This window comes from Asparagus officinalis, unplaced genomic scaffold (genome assembly GCF_001876935.1).
Source record: "Asparagus officinalis unplaced genomic scaffold, Aspof.V1 AsparagusV1_Un871, whole genome shotgun sequence".
Taxonomy (NCBI): domain Eukaryota; kingdom Viridiplantae; phylum Streptophyta; class Magnoliopsida; order Asparagales; family Asparagaceae; genus Asparagus; species Asparagus officinalis.
The window spans coordinates 20,797-40,821 of record NW_017973130.1 but is presented as its reverse complement, the minus strand read 5'-3'; the positions used below and the strand labels follow the sequence as shown (position 1 = coordinate 40,821).

Below are 20,025 nucleotides of genomic sequence, written 5' to 3'. Positions count from 1 at the left end.
TGGTGGATAATATTATGAAGGGGATAATTTGGTGGGGGTAACAGTGAGTATAAATTATTATTGTTAATATTTGTATATTAAAAATAATATAAGATTGATAAGCAATTGATTAGTCTAGTAATAACTATAAAATATAATGCAATAAAACATTACTATTCATCTCAAATAATAAAATATTTTACAACTAAATAAAAATCTAAATTCCTAGAGTGACTCGACTTCCATCATCCCACATGGCCTCTGCCATAGAATTTCTCCAAGCTCCCGCAGCTGCTCGTTGAGTCTGTTGAGTCTGTAACTCATCTTCTTCATCGGAATCATCATCTACATCAGCAACATTTCGTGGAGCTTCTAGTGAAAGATCATAAATATCGAAGTCATCATTTGTATTCTCCAATCTTAAAAAGTTATGCAATCCTACACATGCAACGAACATCTTTATTTGTGTGGCATACGGAAAACCTGGAGGTTGGCTCTTGAAAATAGTGAATCTAGACTTAAAGACTCCAAAGATGCGCTCGACACAATTTCTAAGAGACGCATGTCGATGATTGAAAACTTCTTTTGAATTCCGTGGTCATTGTCGATTATTAGTAGGGCCGAACTCTGAAAGATGGTAGCTTTGACCTCGATATGGAGCAAGAAATTGTAACCTATTTGGATAGCCGCAATCAACTAGATAAAATTTATCTGCAAACAAGAATATAAATATGAATGAGAAAAATATTGTAAAACTAAAAAATATGATTTAATTGATAGAATACTATGTAAAGATTATTACTCTGTGGAAGTGGAAGTCCATAAGGTCTACTCATTGCATCCTTCAAGACTCTTGCATCATTAGCAGAACCCTCCCACCCAGCTAAGACATAAATGAATTTGAGATCAAATGTGCAAGCTGCCAAGACGTTCTGAGAGAGAAAACCATGTCTATTTCGATAGGGCGTCTGATCTATGTTATACACCATGCACGGTATATGAGTCCCATCTATTGCACCGATACAGTCCTGAATAATCAATGTGTCAGACCATCTCAAGTGATGTGTGTAGGGGCGCGCACGCATGTGTGCCTGTGTGTGTGTCTGTGTGTGTGTAAATTCTAAAGCAATAATAATTACCTTGAAATAAGGCCAAAAGCGAGATTCTGATTTAACCTTATCAGGTGGATCTGTAGGGGGTGATGCCATCAAGCATGATGCTAAAGATATCAAGGCATGTAATGCTTTATTGAAACATACACTGATGGTCCATTTTGAACGATCAAATCGATCAGTTGAGACAGAGTATCGTTGATTTTGACTAACCGTGAGAAGAAAAATAGCAATCATCTCCTCAACACTAATGTGGTATGTGTCTTGTATATGGCCCCGCTCTCTCAAGATATTGCATAACTTCATGAAGCAATCTGGATACATACAGTAAATTCTACGAAAATCTTGAGGATGATTATCCATCTTAGACTGTAAGTATGTGAGACCAAGATCTATAATACCACGTCGAGGATTTTGAAAATTAAGCGTATTTGCTATGAACTCCTGTGATAGACATCCTGATACCTTTGTGATCAGATCTGCAGCCTCAGCAACTAATTCGATTATGCGAATGAAAAGATTATCATCGAAGTCTTCATGATGAAAATATAAAATAGGCAAATTTTGATCTTCCTCCATCTTATTAAATAATATAATCAATGAAATATAATCAATTTACATGAAACTTATGTGCATAGGAAATAAATAAAACACTATTATTAGCACACAATGAGATAGATAACTAAGTAGCAATCAATTAGAAAATGTTGATATGTATGCTATTCATTAATCACCAAACTTCTGAAAAATAAAAGAAAACATAATATTGCACTACTCTCATCTACACATACAAGAATCATTTGTTAGGATGATACATATAATAGAAACTTCATCCATTAAATACACCAAACTTAAGATAGCTGACAAGTCAAATAACATAAGAACATAATATAAACAAATAAATAAAAACATAGGAATATCCTAAAAATAAATAGTTTTGACAAATTGAAATAAAATTGATCCTAAAAGTACTTTCCAAATCTTTAAAAAAACATGACATTATCCCAAATTCCACCTACTCAATGAAAAATAATTTGACAATATGAAATTCCACAAAATCCTAACTCCATAACAAATCTTAAAAAACATATAAATATCCCAAACTTCTAAATTACTGCCTCTAAACATCTCCAAAGAAATCAGAATCATAATCTTCACCATGTGTATCAGAATTGGCTTGAGTCCCATCCTTACCATCATTCATTATCTCACCGGTCAACCTAAAATGTAGAAACTCAAAGCGGTCTTTTGCATTCATGTCAATAAAGGCATCATTCATGTCCTGTGAGATATTATCACTGAGGTACTGTTTGGCAACCAAAAAAAGTGTCTTATTGTAGGCTGTCTAAAAATCACAATAGATAGCTGATCCCCATCAAACACCGATGATGGAAGTTACAATCTGACGACTTCCAGAAGGTTACAATTTGAAGACTTTCACGTAGATCGCTAAAGGTTACAATCTGACGACCTTCACGACAACTGATGGAAGCTCTAATCAAACAGCCTTCATAATCAACATCGGGAGTTATAATCTGACGACTCTCACATATCAGAGAGCTAAAGCAAAGATTACAAAATGACGATCTTTGCAACTCTTCAACAGAAAGAGACTACAAATCGACGGTCTCTTCAAATCAAACTGCGGAAGTCCTCCTCGCACACCAGCATCAAGACGCATCGCGTTCATAGCCACGAACGCAGCTCAACGCAGCTCCAACCGCTGCTCAACGCAGCTCCAAGCGCTGCTCAACGCAGCTCCAAGCGCTGCTCAACGCAGCTCCAACCGCAGCTCAACGCAGCTCTAAGCGCTGCTCAACGCAGCTCCAACCGCTGCTCAACGCAGCTCCAAGCGCTACCCAACGCATCTCTATACCGTTGCTCAACGCAGCTCCAATCGCTGCCAAACGCAGCTCCAACCAGCCGCTGAACGCAGCTTCAACAATCAGCCGCAGAACGCAGCTCCAATCCGCTGCCAGACGCAACTCCAATTCGCTGCCAGACGCAACTCCAATCGTTGTCAGACGCAGTTCAAACAGTTGCTCAAACGCAGTTCCAATCAGCCACAGAACGCAGCTCCAAATCGCTGCACAACGCAACTTCACAACGCTGCGCCCGAGCTTCCAGATGCTGCGTTCAAGCTTTTAGGCATTGCGTTTGGACACAGAATTCATGCCAGAACGCGGGCCTGCGTTTGACTCGTTCAAACACGAGCTGAACGGTTTCAAAACCGTTTCCCACGATCTGAGGGGATCACAACTCCACTCAGGAGTGATTTAAGGGGCGGTTACATCCCATTAGCCCCACTTAGGAGCGAATTAAGGAGGTGGTTACACCCCTTAATCCCCTATAAATAACGACAAACTCAACAGAGTTAAGCATCAGATTTTTGATAGTCAGATCGGGGCTGGATCTTTTAGGGGCGGTCGGTTGGAACTTCTTGGTTCGTCAACAGGATCCTTAGAGTATTTCTAGAGCTTGGGAGATCTGCAACAAGATCTTCTTCATCCTTGGCTTATAACCGACTTTCGGTTAAATCAACTCTTTCATAGAGTTTCAAACTCGTTCAGAGTTCTCCACAACGTCAAATCGTGAGGAGAAGACCACGTTCCAGTGAAACAAGACATCGGATCGTCAACGAGAAGCAAACTCGACGCGAGCATTCGAGTGAGGCATCTCATCGCCACCGTGAAGAACCCAGAATTAAACAAAGGAGAGAATCCAGATCATTCTTTTCTCTTTTGTAACGAGGAATTCAAATTGTAATAGAGAATTGAGAGAATTGTAATCATTCTTTTTCTAAGCAGTTAGAGAGAATAAAATCAAATATAGTTCTTTCCTTGTTTTCTTATTATAAATTTTCCAACAAACAAAAGATCTTTGTTTAATAAGAAAAGATCTTTGTTTGTTGGAAAATTTGTAATAAGAAAATTTGTTCTTTCCTTGTTTTCAAAAACCAGGAATTCAAAGGAGAGAATCCAGATCATTCTCTTCTCTTTTGTAACCAGGAATTCAAATTGTAATAGAGAATTGAGAGAATTGTAATCATTCTTTTTCAAAGATCTTTTGTTTAAACAAAAGATCTTTGTTTGTTGGAAAATTTGTAATAAGAAAACAAGGAAAGAACTATATTTGATTTTATTCTCTCTAACTGCTTAGAAAAAGAATGATTACAATTCTCTCAATTCTCTATTACAATTTGAATTCCTGGTTACAAAAGAGAAGAGAATGATCTGGATTCTCTCCTTTGTTTAATTCTGGGTTCTTCACGGTGGCGATGAAATGCCTCCCTCGAATGCTCGCGTCGAGTTTGCTTCTCGTTGACGATCCGATGTCTTGTTTCACTGGAACGTGGTCTTCTCCTCACGATTTGACGTTGTGGAGAACTCTGAACGAGTTTGAAACTCTATGAAAGAGTTGATTTAACCGAAAGTCGGTTATAAGCCAAGGATGAAGAAGATCTTGTTGCAGATCTCCCAAGCTCTAGAAATACTCTAAGGATCCTGTTGACGAGCCAAGAAGTTCCAACCGACCGCCCCTAAAAGATCCAGCCCTGATCTGATTATCAAAAATCTGATGCTTAACTCTGTTGAGTTTGTCGTTATTTATAGGGGATTAAGGGGTGTAACCACCTCCTTAATTCGCTCCTAAGTGGGGCTAATGGGATGTAACCGCCCATTAAATCACTCCTGAGTGGAGTTGTGATCCCCTCAGATCGTGGGAAACGGTTTTGGAACCGTTCAGCTCGAGTCAAACGCAGGCCCGCGTTCTGGCCGCGTTCTGGCATGAATTCTGTGTCCAAACGCAATGCCTAAAAGCTTGAACGCAGCATCTGGAAGCTCGGGCGCAGCGTTGTGAAGTTGCGTTGTGCAGCGATTTAGAGCTGCGTTCTGCGGCTGATTGGAACTGTGTTTGAGCAACTGTTTGAACTGTGTCTGACAACGATTGGAGTTGCGTCTAGCAGCGGATTGGAGTTGCGTCTGGCAGCGGATTGGAGCTGTGTGCTGCGGCTGATTGTTGAAGCTGCGTTCGGCGGCTGGTTGGAGCTGCGTTTGGCAGCGATTGGAGCTACGTTGAGCAGCGGTATAGAGCTGCGTTGGGCAGTGCTTGGAGCTGCGTTGAGCAGCGGTTGGAGCTGCGTTGAGCAGCGCTTGGAGCTGCGTTGAGCTGCGGTTGGAGCTGCGTTGAGCAGCGCTTGGAGCTGCGTTGAGCAGTGGTTGGAGCTGCGTTGAGCTGCGTTCGTGGCTATGAACGCGATGTGTCTTGATGCTGGTGTGCGGGGAGGACTTCCGCAGCTTGATTTGAAGAGACCGTCGATTTGTAGTCTCTTTCTGTCGAAGCGTTGCAAAGATCGTCATTTTGTAATCTTTGCTTTAGCTCTCTAATATGTGAGAGTCGTCAGATTATAACTCCCGATGTTGATTATGAAGGCTGTTTGATTAGAGCTTCCATCAGTTGTCGTGAAGGTCGTCAGATTGTAACCTTTAGCGATCTACGTGAAAGTCTTCAAATTGTAACATTCTGGAAGTCGTCAGAAGGGATTTGTCACGTAGGACCTGTGTGAAGGTATGCGCCATAATCCTGCTTCTGGAATGTGGGGATGAACCCTGTATTTTGAATTTGGAACACGGGTGTGACCTCGGCGTTCGGTTTTTGCATCGCGGGTCTGACCTCAACGTTTTGACTTAAGACATGGAAGTGGCTTCCGTGCATTTTTGACTAAGTCTTTGAGACTTGTCTTTGACTCATCTGTTTTAAGTCTCGGCTCACATCCATTAAGCTGATAGGCCTGCAAACATGCATAGGATTTTTGGCAAACCCTCAGTCATCAACGGATTTGATAAGCCTTTACCGACTACCGTTTGAGTCGGGCTAGCATGTGGATTGTCTAAGTCCGTTCTACATGTAACGTTGTGCTAAGAGAATGAATCCTCTTAGACTTGATGCTATGATTTTGAATACATAGACTTTGTCATTTTTACGGGAAAAGACTAACCGGCAACGCGTGTTAGGCGTAGGCTTATCCCTACTTAGGATTTGGGATAAAGTTCCCCATGCGTGAAAGACATGAATTTTTGGTGCTACGATGTTGAATACGTAGGCTTTGTTGTTATTTCTTCCTATGTTACTTGAAACACAGAAAGAAAGTTGGAAGCGCCAGAGGTGTAATATTAACTTGGCATGAATTTTCACTTAGAGTGAAATTCAGAAATTTTCTTTATTATCACTGGGATAATTCCAGAAAATCTTTAATCCGCTGGGGATTTTATAATGACAACTTGCTATTCTTGTTAAAAAAAGAATTAACAAGTTCATTGGGGGGGGTTTGACTGTTAGAGGTATGATGTTAACCTAACAGTATTTTTATGGACCTATCGCTCCGTTGATGAGAGTCGATAAGTGGAAAGTGTTACGATCGGAGCAACTTTGAGGACCTATCGCTCTATTGACGAGAGCCGATAAGTTGATTTTGTCAGAGGTGTTTGATATTAACGTGACAAGAGAATGTTGCGATCAGAGCAACTTTGAGGATCTATCGCTCTATTGGGGAGAGTCGATAAGTGGATTTTGTCAGAGGTGTGATATTAACATGACGGGAAGGTGTTGCGATTGGAGCAACTTTGTGGACTTATCATCCTATTGACGAGGATTGATAAGTGGGTTTTGTCAGAGGTTTAGTGTTAACGTGACAGGATGATGTTGCGATGGGAGCAACTTTGTGGACTTATCATCCTATTGACGAGGATTGATAAGTGGGTTTTGTCAGAGGTTTAGTGTTAACGTGACAAGAGGATGTGTTACGATGGGAGCAACTTTGTGGACTTATCATCCTATTGATGAGGATTGATAAGTGGGTTGTCAGAGATTTGGTGTTAACATGACAGGAAGATGTTGCGATGGGAGCAACTTTGTGGACTTATCATCATATTGATGAGGATTGATAAGTGGGTTGTCAGAGGTTTGGTGTTAACATGACAGGAAGATGTTGCGATGGGAGCAACTTTTGTGGACTTATCATCCTATTGACGAAGATTGATAAGTGGGTTTTGTCAGAGGTTTGGTGTTAACATGACAGGAAGATGTTGCGATGTGAGCAACTTTTGTGGACTTATCATCCTATTGACGAGGATTGATAAGTGAGTTTTGTCAGAGGTATGATGTTAACGTGACAAGAGAAAGTGTTCTTGTGACTTGCACAAGATTTTAGGAATTAGCGTCTCGCTGGGGAAACTTGCTAAATAAATTTTGATGCTTGCGATTTGAACAAGATTTTGAAGACATAGCGTCTTGCTGGGGAAGATTGCGATTTGCGCAATTTTGAGGACCTATCATCCTATTGAAGAGGATTGATAAGTTGATTGTCAGAGGTGTATTGTTAACGTGACAAATTAGGAGTGATGCAAGCTGCATTCATACTCTGTGGGGTGATGATCGTCAGAAGTGTAATGTTGACTTGACGATGCGAAAGATTTATTACTCTTAATCCAATGGATTCCAAGTAACCAACCCCCAGTCTTGATTAAGACTTAGCAGGGGAATAAAAAAAGGTAGACAAGGCACATCACCTAGTGGGGCACTATCCATGAAGTCAGAATAGAGACACATCACCTGGTAGGCCATTATCTGATGAGTTTGACTATCAGAGGTAACTGTTAACGTGATAGTTTTGTGGACCCGCCATCCTACTTGAAGAGGATTGGTGGGGGGATTTGGAGGAAAAGGACTATCAGAGGTGATCATTAACGTGATAGTTTTGGTGGACCCGATTGGTGGGGGGATTTGGAGGAAAAGGACTATCAGAGGTGATCATTAACGTGATAGTTTTGGTGGACCCGACATCCTACTTGAAGAGGATTGGTGGGAGAATTTGAAGAAACTAGACTATCAGAGGTAACTGTTAACGTGATAGTTTTGGTGGACCCGCCATCCTATTGAGGAGGATTGGTGGGGGAATTTGGAGGAAAAGGACTATCAGAGGTGACGGTTAACATGATAGTTTTGGTGGACTTCGTGGTTGACAGAGGTATTCTGTTGAACATGACAACTCAGAAAATTTAGTATTCATAATCCAATGAACTACAAATAAACCAACCCCCAGTCTTGAACAAGTGCAGGGGGAAAATGGGTAGGCCACTATCTAATGAGTTTGACTATCAGAGGTAATTGTTAACGTGATAGTTATTGGAGACCCGACGTCCTACTGAAGGGGATTAGCTTCAGTGGTCGTAGTATCTTCCCCTTCTAACTGAGAAGATTAGGCTTGGTCCGATTGCTCAGGTGAAGGTTGGGCTTGGTCCGATTGCTCAGGTTGATCCTGCCTACTTTGTTCTTCAGCTTTAATCCTGGCAATAAGCTTTTGAGCTTGTTCTCCTTGAGAGATTAGTTGTCTCCAAGAACGACATTCTGCAACTCCGATTCGGGCTAGGAGGTCGGTTTGCAAATTGTGCCGACAGGTCTCCACTAGGGTAGACTGTGTCATACCTGACGAACACCGGAGAGCCATGGTTCGGAACCTCTTGATGAAGGCTTTGACAGACTCCCTCTTCTTCTGCTTAGTGGCGAGAAGAGTATGGATGGAGACTTCTGTATCATCTTTAAAGAATCTTGACAGGAAGAGTCTCTCTAAATCTACCCACCTTTGGATACATCCGGCAGGTAGTTTCCTGAACCATTCAAAGGCAACTCCCTTGAGGGTGCCAATGAACAATCGAGCCAGTATGGCATCGTTTGATATCATATTCCCAGTCTGTGACTTGAAATAATAGATATGTTGGTTCGGTGATCCCGTGCCGTCAAAAGTTTGTAGCGTCAGGACTTCGAATTTTGGAGTATAAGGGGCTGCATCCCATTCAGCACTCGCTTCTGTTGGCCATGGCATTGAGGCGGACTTCCAATTCTTCCATTTTGGCAGACTGGAGATTATACTCGTTCTCAGTCTCTCTTCCATCATCAGAGGAAGATTCCAGGTTGTGGGCTTCTTGGTCAGAAACCGGGTCATCAACCATTTTTCCCTTCCCTTTGCTTGTGTGAGGTCGGGATGAAGACCCTTTTCCTCTCCGGGAAGATTCTTGCCTAAGCAGCGAATTTGTCTCCTGAGATTTGGCCTTGTCTGCGACGATTTGAGTCAACATGGCCATGAGTTCATTGATGGCCTCCTGTTGAGATTTGAGCATGGCCTCCTGCTCATCAAGTCTCTTTGAAAGGTCTTCAGAATGTTCTGCCATGTGGGCGAAGCTCTCATGCCTAACGAAAGAGCTTGATGATTGGGACTCCGCAATGGCTGAGTGTTCATCATTGGAATTAGTTCCTCTGGCTAAACTCCGATAGTTGACAGGAGGAATGGCTCCTGTTCGCGTCCGAGTACGTTGGTAGATTCCTTCAAACTCGTTAGCAATTTGTCTGACGGTCGGTGAACGACTTGTCTCTGAGTCATTGGAACTAGGACCTGAGGCTTTCCCTCTGCCAATCACATTGATAGTGACTCCAGGATACTCGGTCTCTGGAGACTTCTTCCTGTGAGAACGTCGTCGTTGGTTGGGCAAAGCAACGTTCGTAAATTGGTCGAACACCAACAGTTGGGCCGCATATGAGCAGCACTGACATCCCAAGAGGCCCGTAGGAATCAGCCGTTCACATTGGAATGAACGAATGACTTGTTGCATCGGCCTTTCTCTCGATATGAACTCTCTCAAATCTGTTGTAAAGATTCGAGGAGAATTACTCACTGTCGATATGAACTCTCTCAAATCTGTTGTAAAGATTCGAGGAGAATTACTCACTGATCGTGAGGTTTGAATTGGAACCCCCAGTCCATGATTGGACAGGACTGGCTCTTGGTGAACATGGATCTGGTTGAGATGCCTTGACTCCATGGACTTTTTATATCCGCCCCTCAATCTAGTCGCGCTACGCAGAGTGTTCGGGGGTCTCGCTGACCGGTCAGCGAGCCGGGGGTCCAGGGGGCGGCGCGCCCCTGGCCAGGGGGTCCGGGGGGGATGGAATACCCCCCGGCGGGGTTCGGGGCAGCGCCCCGAAGCTCCACGGAGAAGGCCAGGTTCCATATTGAATTTCGTCACCCGAACGCATGCCTGAGCTCCAGGTTTTGCTGATGAAACGCATATTTGAGAGTTGCGTTTATTTTGTGGAACGCACCCCTAAGGGTTGCGTTCATTTTGTGGAACGCGCCCCTGAGGGTTGCGCTCAGTCTTCTTCATACAGAGCCTATGTTTGGGCTCATAGACGCGAGACTTGCATTCTGAAACAGAAACGCAGGGCATATGGTTGCGTTTAGGCTCACAAACATGAAGCTCGTGTTGACTTGAGGATCGGCATTCTCGGAGATGTGCTCGTCGTAAAGATCTCCTCCTCCATCGAACGACGTTCTTCTTAGCCTGCTTCAAGGCCTTTGTCGCCTCCATGGGCATCTTTTGACCCGATACCCATCGTCTTGGCGCGGGTTTGGCTGAAGCTGAGCCCACTCCATCGGGGAAGGGGCTATCTGAGCAGTCTTCCTTAGGCGGTTCGGCTTCAATTGGAGCAGTTGGAGCTTTAGTCTCTTTGAAGACTTTATGGATCTTACGCATAGGCCTTGGGGCTAAGGGATCCGGAGGAGAGGGCCTCCTCAAACTTGGCTTGATCAAACTCTACCACGAGAGTTTCGACGGTTGTTCCAGTGAGGTGAACATCGAATTGCGCCACCACTTCTTCGTCAGAGAAGCTTCTCCCCAGCAGAGTCGCCATCTATTATCTAAGAGCTTGTGTCTTATTGACTTGGTCAATAAGCTAGTAGAGCTGTTTGGTGACCAAAAATAGGAGAAGATTATTTTGGAGATTGTGTCTTTTGCAAGTAGCTTTTGGAAAGCTATCTCAAGTAGCGTTTGTCTTTGGGAAGGAGCTGCCAATTTTTTTCTTCTGTTTTTACCCCTAATAATTCTAATTTTATATCAATAATATTGCATGTCTTTTTTAATCATTTAATAAATTTAAGCTAGTTGTACAGCTACTTTTGTCAAACAGCTCTAGTCAATCAGCTAGCTACACAGCTAACAGCTTTCAGCTATAATTTCACAGCTTTCAGCTAGCTTAACAGCTTTCAGCTATAATCTCGTAGCTTTCAGCTAGTTTTGCCAAACAGAGCCTGAGTATATTCTATTTTTGTGGCTTGGTCAATTCAGAAGTAGACATAACAACATCAACCCATTCTTTATTCCGACCTTTTCTTATCTTCCTCAACTCATCAACTAACTCATGAAAAGCTTTACCTACAGTGACAACTCCCTCTCCTACCTCTTGCAACGATAACTGGGAAGATGCAGATGATGTGGCTGCAGTACCAATTGACTTACGCCTTCGTTTACCATTATTCAGATTGGATGGTCCAGAACCAGAAAATGGCACATTATCACTGGGAATGGTGGTAGCATGTTGCATATCTATAGTAGCATTTCCTCCATCCGGAGATTCCATCTCAGCATCAGCACCAAGTATGCCCTCCCCAACCACTTCCTCTAAGCGCGCTTCATCCAAGCCATCAGGACCTAAACCTATTGCTCCTTTGCCAGAAGCGCCATGATCTCCGTATACCATCAATATATCCTCAAAATTCTCGAAAAGTTTATCCTTGAGATTTGGAGTATTTGGACGTGCTTAAAACATGACATATGAAAATAATTAATATTATGTTCAAATTAATATATATGAAACATGACATAAACCAACCTCTAAAATGTCATTCCACACTTCGTCAGGACATGTAAATTTCTGTGTGGTAGGGTCCCAATCAAAACCAGAGTTATTTTTCATCAGGATCTCCACAGGTGCAATCTTTCTCTTCCATTGCTTTATCTTGTTCATTACATGATTATATCTAAAATCTTTTCCAAAATTTTCAACTAGAGGGGGTATCACATTCTTCAGAATCACATACTTTTTAAAACTACCATTTGCTTGCTTATTTCCATTCTTAACTTCCTCTACTAACAATCTAAGCAATTCGTTAGCTTCTGCTTCAGTCCATGTCATATAATCCATCCTTGCTCTTTTTTGTCCCTCACTTTCTAGACCTCGAAATATTTCTTCTTGATCCTGACTCCGTGATCTTATGTCCATCCTATAACAAATTCAAAAATAACTTTTCAAAATCTCAAATATGGAATTGAATTAAAATATATATGCATCTGATATGAAAAGAACAAGCACATATAATAATAATAATAATAATAATAATAATAATAATAATAATAATAATCCTATTAAAATACATATGGACATAGTGAGCTTGAAGTTGCACAAACTACAACATAAACTTGATCATCACAGTGACATTGGCTTTTTCATGTGAACCTATTACAAGTTATTGTAAACGAGGTCCTGATATCCAATAATGCTTTCTAAACATAGCAAGATGTCTACAGAGGTGGCTATTGAACCATGTCAAGATGCCTAACCTGATACCTCATAGCAAACATGGAAGCCATGAATCAGTTACTTGGAAAGATCTGATCAAGCATGCAAAGAGATCCTACGACATACCAGCTAGGTTTGGAAAAAATAAGACCTAACAGATTAATTTAAACTTGAATGAAGGTCTGAGGTAAAAGGAGGCGAGCTAACCAGTAGAGCACATAAAAATGTGTACAGGGAAATAACATGAATTCCTAAATTTCTTTTTATCTTTGCAGTTAAACATTAAGTAGAACAGAAACGTATCAGCAAGAAGGGAACCACGAAGTTAACTATATAGAATATATTGGGTGAATCACACCCTTATTCCTGGAAATTAAAGGCAAGAAAAGACTATATAACCATCAAGGTTGCGTAACTAGATGAAGAGTCTTGGTACAGAAGTAATTCCACTCTGAAGAGTTCATTAAACATGAAATAGTAAACCTGCAATATATGTATATAAGCCTTGTGGACCTCACTGCCCTTATTCTTCTATTTGATTCAGTGTCTGTTAAAGTATCAAGTTGTCAGGTGGTTAATTCATCCTCAAATTTCAATGTGGCTAAACACATTATCGAGACATAGAGTAGAAAATTCAATGTAATATTTTCCAAATATTTTTCCAAATGTCCTATTTTAATAAATCAAAGACTGTTCTTCATATTTGCTTTTATATCAGACCAACAAAAATCCCACATGAGCTGAATTCCTGCTTAAAAGCCATCCTACATCATAAGAGGAAAGTAAGTAAAAAAAAAATGTTTAGCTAATAATTAGTATAGGTGGAGGGTAGCATGTTAATCACAGAGACCTAAAAGCTTGCGTATCATATACAAGGCGTTCTGAATTTTTTGTCGATTGCAACATATCCCTAATTTCATATAAACCCTAACCATAAAAGCTTGCGTATCATGATCTAATTAGAAAAAGGAATCGATTTGTTGATCTAATTAGAAAAAGGAATCGATTTGTTGATCTAATTACAAGCAAATTAAAGGCCTGATAATCAACTTAATTTAAAATCCAAAGCACTGAAGTTATATACTTATGCCCTAGCTAGATCGCTGTTTAACCATATATTGCCTGATCTCGTTGACGGCGCCGGAGGAGTTGATGAAGTCGGAGAAGATGACACGACGAAGACGACGCACTGGATGGGAAGAGGCTCGGAGAGAAGAGAGGCGGAGAAATTTCTACTAGGGCGGAGAAATTAACCAGAGGGAGGGGGGGCGGAAGGGAAGCGGTGAAATTTTAGGGCGGAGAACTTTTTTTTGCCGATTGTTTTTCTTTTCGATGGGCAGGATAATTTTAGGGCGGTGAACTGATGGCCATATATATAGGTGGTATAATTAGTGGGATAATTATGACAAATTATCTCAATTCTAATTCTAATAGAATTCTACTTGACTAACGCATCAAAAAAATAATATAATTTTAGTTCTACAAAAGTTCTACTTGACTAACACTATAAAAAAATTATCCCATTTCCTAATTCTATGTGACTAACACCTTAAAAATTTATCCTACAGATTATACCAGTTCTAGTTTTAAGTTCTAGGTGACTAATCCCCCCTTGGGAATTCTGTCTCTCTTCCAGAGCTGCGGCAAATATATGATATAGTAAGTACACCCATCAAATATGCGATGAAGCTTTAAGTTCAATAAGACATGTCATATTCTTAGCTTTATTTTTGTATAGCTTTCCCCCAAAATTTTGGTTATTTGACTGATTATGCACTCAAAATAGGTGGTTCTTGCTCATAGTGCTGAAAGCGATAGGTCTCTCGGCGTCCTTGGAGAAGTATGTTTTTTCCAGTTACACATAATCTTATTTCCATAATTTTGAAACACATACATATGATATATATTTAAATATTCTTACTATAATTTCTCATTTAGTTAATTACAATATTAATAAGAATATGTAACTGTAGGCTGTCTAAAAAAATCACAATGAATAGCTGACCCCTATCAAGCTCCGACAAGGGAAATCAAAGTCAGACGACTTTCTAATCACTGCATCCGCAACTCCACAATCGCCACAAACACGACCTCATTTCTGAGATGATTGATCTTGACGGCTGCGACAACAGCACGACTAATATTATATTAGCAATTATTGGAGATGCTGATGAGCAGTGTAATGATTTTAGAAATGAAAGGTTGGACTTAGTTGGTGAGTTGCTTGGTAGAGAGCTGTGGGCAAATATTCATCTTCAAAAACACTATGGATGTTGATTCCCGTCAAGCTCTCACAATGAAAGCTACAATCAAATAGCTTTCGGGTCGACAATCGAAAGCGGCAAATAGAGGACTTTTCACATAAGATCGAGAAGAGTTACAATTCAACGACACTTCCGACAACTGATGAAAACTCTATTCAGCAGTCTTCACAATCTACGGTGAAAGTTATAATCTGACGACTTTCATACCCTACAACAGCTAAAGCCAGGATTACTGAACAACGGTCCTCGCAACGCTTCACAGAAGAAGTTACAAGTCAAAAAGCTCATTCTGAAACGCAGATGTCATCCCCGCGTTACAACTTGGGAAGTGCAGGCGACCCCCGTGTTTCCAAGCCACCCCCGCGTCTCTAAGATACAAGCCAAACGTGAGTGACCCTCGCGTTCGTAGGGGTCCAACCAACACCGACCCCCGCGTTTCCAAGCAGGCATCAAGCCAAAACACGAGCGACCCTCGCGTTCAATGATATTCAGCTAACACCCAACCTCGCGTCTCAATTCTAAGAGGCGAAGTTGGGTGCTAAACGCCAGATTGGGCGTTTGACTCGTTCAAACATGAGTCGAACGGTTTCAGAACCGTTTATCCCACGTTCTGAGGGATTTTCGCCCACGTAGGAGCGGATATAGGGGTCAGTTACAACCTCCTATCCCCCTATAAAAACTTAACAAACTCAACTGAGTTAAAGGTTGGATTTTTTTGGCTCAGATCGACCACAGGAGGCGGGCGGTTGGAGATTTTCAGTTCTAAAACAGAAGAGCTAAGAAAGATCGGAGGGGGAAGATCTCAATCACTCAGGTTTTGGCGATTCAACAGTAGCAGCGAAATCCTTGAAGATAGGATTTTTGAATCAAACTCAGAAGATCAAATCTGAGAGGATTCTTCAACAACAGAATAACGGCTTGATCATTAACCGAATTTTCGGTTCTAACAACTCTATTCACAGAGTTCTAACTCGTTCAGAGTTCTTAAACTCATTCAGAGTTAAATATCAAACTTTCCACAGAAGTTCATCATTCCCACGAGATAAGAGACGGTCAGATCGTCAATGGAGAGCAAATTCGACGCGAGCAATCGAAGGAGGCATTCCATCGCTACCGAGAAGAACCCATTTTTAAACAAAGGAGAGAATCAAACTCGTTCTCTTCTCTTTTGTAATCAAGTTGTAATCGGAATCAAAGAAATATAAATCAATTTTCTTTATTCTTTTCATTGCAATTTTTCCTATATACAGTAACAATGTAATATGTAAAAGGATTAAAGATATTTTTGTCCATGAAAAGTTTTTCTCAAACTCACGCTTTCATAAGGAATACGATACGATATGATATGATTTCTAGAAAGGTGTCTGGTTAGATAGAAGTGAAACTTTCCATGTGCCAATTGATCACACCATCCTAGCCAATAAAAGAATGGGAAGCTCGTTTATTTCAACGTAAGGTATATAATTGAAAAGTGATAGGGAGAGAGGACATTAGGATGATTAGTTTAATCTATTTAAAGTAACTTTTATTGTCTCTCTCCATATAGTTATTCTACTGATTAAGATTAATTTAGCCTCAGTTCATTTCATCTATGGAAATTCATCTCAAACTTTCATATTTCCTTTTACTCAAATGAAACACCCAAAGTTGCTAAATGTACTTCACTTTTAAACACGACAGCTGAGGTTGTGGTAGTATGAAAGAATTCCCTTCTCTTTTCATGTCTCTTCACTTTCCAATTATCAAATACCAAAAAACTCATTTCAGCAAAAACAAATTCACTACCAAAAATAATGGAAATAAGATTGTGTAACTAGAAAAAACATACTTCTCCAAGGATGCCTACAGACCTATCGCTTTCAGCACCATAAGCAAATACCACCTATTTGAGTGCATAATCAGTCAAAAAACCAAAATTATAGGAGAAAGCTATACAAAAATAAAGCTAAAAATATGACATGTCTCATTAAACTTAAAACTTCATCGCATCTTTGGTGGGTGTACTTATTATATCATATATTTGTCGCAGCTCTGGAAGAGAGGCAAAATTCCTAAGAGACATTTCCAAAGAACGAACACCTCTCATTTTCAGCAAGTAAATTATGTTTAAGTAAGAAGCAACAAGCTACAAAATAGCAATAAAGAAATGGTACTATGAGATGAGCGTTAGATCCAAGAAAACCAGCATTTTCTCCCCCATTTGACCTTCTAAAGATATTATTTGACTGTGACTACTTTTATGTTTCATCTCCCAAAAGAGCCAATTAATATCCTTTTTACATCCCTATTGTTTATAAATTTTATTCTCTCACTTAATACACCCCCCCTCCGATATTTAAAACTGAAACTACACCAAGTTCAAATATCAAAGGCGTTAAACCTCTAACATTATAGTGAGAACAGATAAGAAACAATCAAAAATATATAGCTATAGTAAACCTCTTTTGAGAAACATTGGTAAATCAGTGAACTTTGCTGGAAAATTGCACAGCAAAATACTTTAATAACACACACTACATTCTAATTCAGACCCAAAAAAGAAACCCCATAGCTATCTGATAATAAAAACACCTGAAGAAATCTATGCAACTTAAACGACTTCTATTATATTATATGATTTTGTGATGTATATGTACATGCTATAAAGTATGATCAATCATAAACCCGTGCTATGAGTTTTTTTAATAGATCATACATCTCAAAAATATGTGTTTATTGAACATATTGAAGTTTAGGATCCGTGTTCGCTTGTTAAAAGTAATTTTGGTCCGGTTGAATTATTGTTGGTTTCTGGCATGACGTTCGCAATCATCCTTTATTGCCCAAAAAACATTGGATATAAAACACTTCACATTTTCACAAGCCACACAAAATACTTCACTAATCTAACATAAAGTTTGTGAAATCTCCTAAAAATTAACTAATCACCTTCGTCTCAGGATGATCCGGCGCCACCCCAGATCGAACCAACCCAAATGGCGTTGGCAGCCGATCAAGAATGTCGATTTCTACTTTATCATCAGCCTTCAACATCTGCGGAGATAAAATGACAACAATTAGCTTATTGCTGATAGTTTAATTGACACCCATCAAAAAGTACTTGCAAATTAAAGAAAATTAAACAGAAAAAAGACCTTTTCAGCAGTGTAGAATCCAGCATGGCCGCTTCCAACGATGCAAACGTGAAGCAGACGCAGAGATTGTAGAGAAGAGAGATTTTTTGTTGAGGATAGTAAATTTTGAGCGCGATGGAATAGTAATCGGTGCATTTATCTTCTTATTTTTCTTCTTTATTCTTGCAAGAACAAATTGATCAACATAATTTTAATTGCTATTAATTAGGATTAGATTAGCATAAGACCCTAATCACCCCCCCTCTAGGGTCTAACAATTGGTATCAGAGCTTGGTGCTCTTTGATTAAAGGACTAACCGCCTTAAGTTAAAGATCCAAGTTATTGCATTTGTGCCAATCTAATTTTAATTACTTTGTGCTTCTTGCATTTCATCAGCATTGTTTAAGTGTAACAGGAATTTTGAAAAAATCAAACTCAAAATGATATTTGTATGAACAGAAAAATCAAACAGGATTTTGGTTCGGATGCAAATTTTCAATTGAAATCACAACAGGACCGTCTCAAGCATTTTTTAGGCTCTAGGCAGAGAAAAATATTTGGTGCCTTAATATTTTTAAAAAATTAAATATTAGTTTTAAAAAATAGATATTATATAAAATTTAATTTTATGCCTTTTATATAAAATTTACAACAAAAGCAAAATACTTTATCTAATTTTGGTCCGGTACCTCACACCTGAATTATTTGTGTAGGTTTTCGGCATGACATTTGCAGTCATCCTTTACTGCCTAAAAAACATTGGATATAAAATACTTCACATTTTCACAAGCCACACTAAATACTTCACTAATCTAACATAAACTTTGTGAAATCTCCTAAAAAATAACCGATCACCTTCGTCTCAAGATGATCCGGCGCCACCCCAGATCGAACCAACCCAAATGGCGTTGGCAGCCGATCAAGAATGTCAATTTCTAATTTATCATCAACCTTCAAGAAAAAAGACCTTTTCAGCAGTGTAGAGACCAGCGGGGCCGCTTCCAATGATGCAAACGTGAAGCAGACGCAGAGATTGCAGAGAAGAGAGATTTTTTGATGAGGATAGTAAATTTTGAGCATGATGGAATAGTTTTTTTTATTGCAAATGAAAACATAATTCTTAAAGAATGCAATGAAAATTTGAAAATTGAAAATGCTAGTTTGTTTTTGGTCAATGAAAATTCTTTATTCATTTCCCAATTTGTAAAGTTTGTATATACATCAAATCTCACTAGTATTTCCAGTGAGAAACAAGAATGAATTCCAACATATCTAAGTTAGATTATAATCCTCCTATCTTTTCCTTTACATAATCAGGTATGTCATCGTTAAGTACCTTAGTTAAGATTGAGATTTTCACCTCTCTAATCAGTTGGACTGGAGTGTGATGTTTCTCTTGAAAAGTCCTCAAATTCCTTTCCTTCCAAATCCAATAGACTGTTGCCGAAAGAGCCATCCTCTTCACTTTCTTCATGTATCCTTTCCCTTTCAGCTCAGCACTATACCAGTTCACCACCTGAGTCCAGTTACATGATCTCCTCGGGTAACATAGCCACTCCATAATCCCATTCCAAACAGCTGCTGAGTATTGGCATTCAAAAAACAAATGCTTACATGTTTCTTGCTGACATGCACACAGGGTGCACAGACTTTCAGTTGTCATCCCCATATTGCATAATCTCACTTTTGTTAGCAGTCTTGAGTGGTTGGCTAGCCATAGGATAACTGAGTGTTTAGGGTAGTGCAGCCCCCCCCCCCCCCAAATTGAGTCTGACATTGTATCAGTAGGAGTTGTCGAGTGAGTCAGGGCTTTATATATCTCAGATATTTGGATTTTTCCATTATCGTAGCATTCTTTCATAACTCTCTGTAGATTGTTTCTATCTCCAAATTTATTGAGTGCCAAGTCTCTAACCTTGAGTAATTGTCTCCACATCCAAGAATCAGTTCTTCTTGCTTGAACTTGCCATATATCCACTTGGTGTATGTAGTTTTCATGCACCCATTTGATCCACAATATATCTTTTTTTGTATGAATCATCCAAAGTAGTTTCATAGCAGCTGCATAATTCCATATTTTTGCACTGAATAATCCCAGACCACCCAATTTTCTGTCTGTGCATACATTTTTCCAGGATACCAGATGCATC

The 20,025-nt window shown here is 39.9% G+C and overlaps 1 protein-coding gene across 1 annotated transcript; it reads right to left on the bottom strand.

The window, feature by feature from the left end:
• Positions 1-207: 207 nt before the first annotated feature.
• Positions 208-18,901, bottom strand: LOC109828233. The gene is made up of 4 exons (XM_020395261.1): positions 18,843-18,901; positions 17,690-17,794; positions 782-1,007; positions 208-690 (listed from the first exon to the last, which is right to left on the bottom strand). The coding sequence occupies exons 2-4, from the start codon at positions 17,792-17,794 to the stop codon at positions 578-580; spliced, it is 444 nt and encodes a 147-aa protein (XP_020250850.1). The 5' UTR covers positions 18,843-18,901; the 3' UTR covers positions 208-577.
• Positions 18,902-20,025: the final 1,124 nt, after the last annotated feature.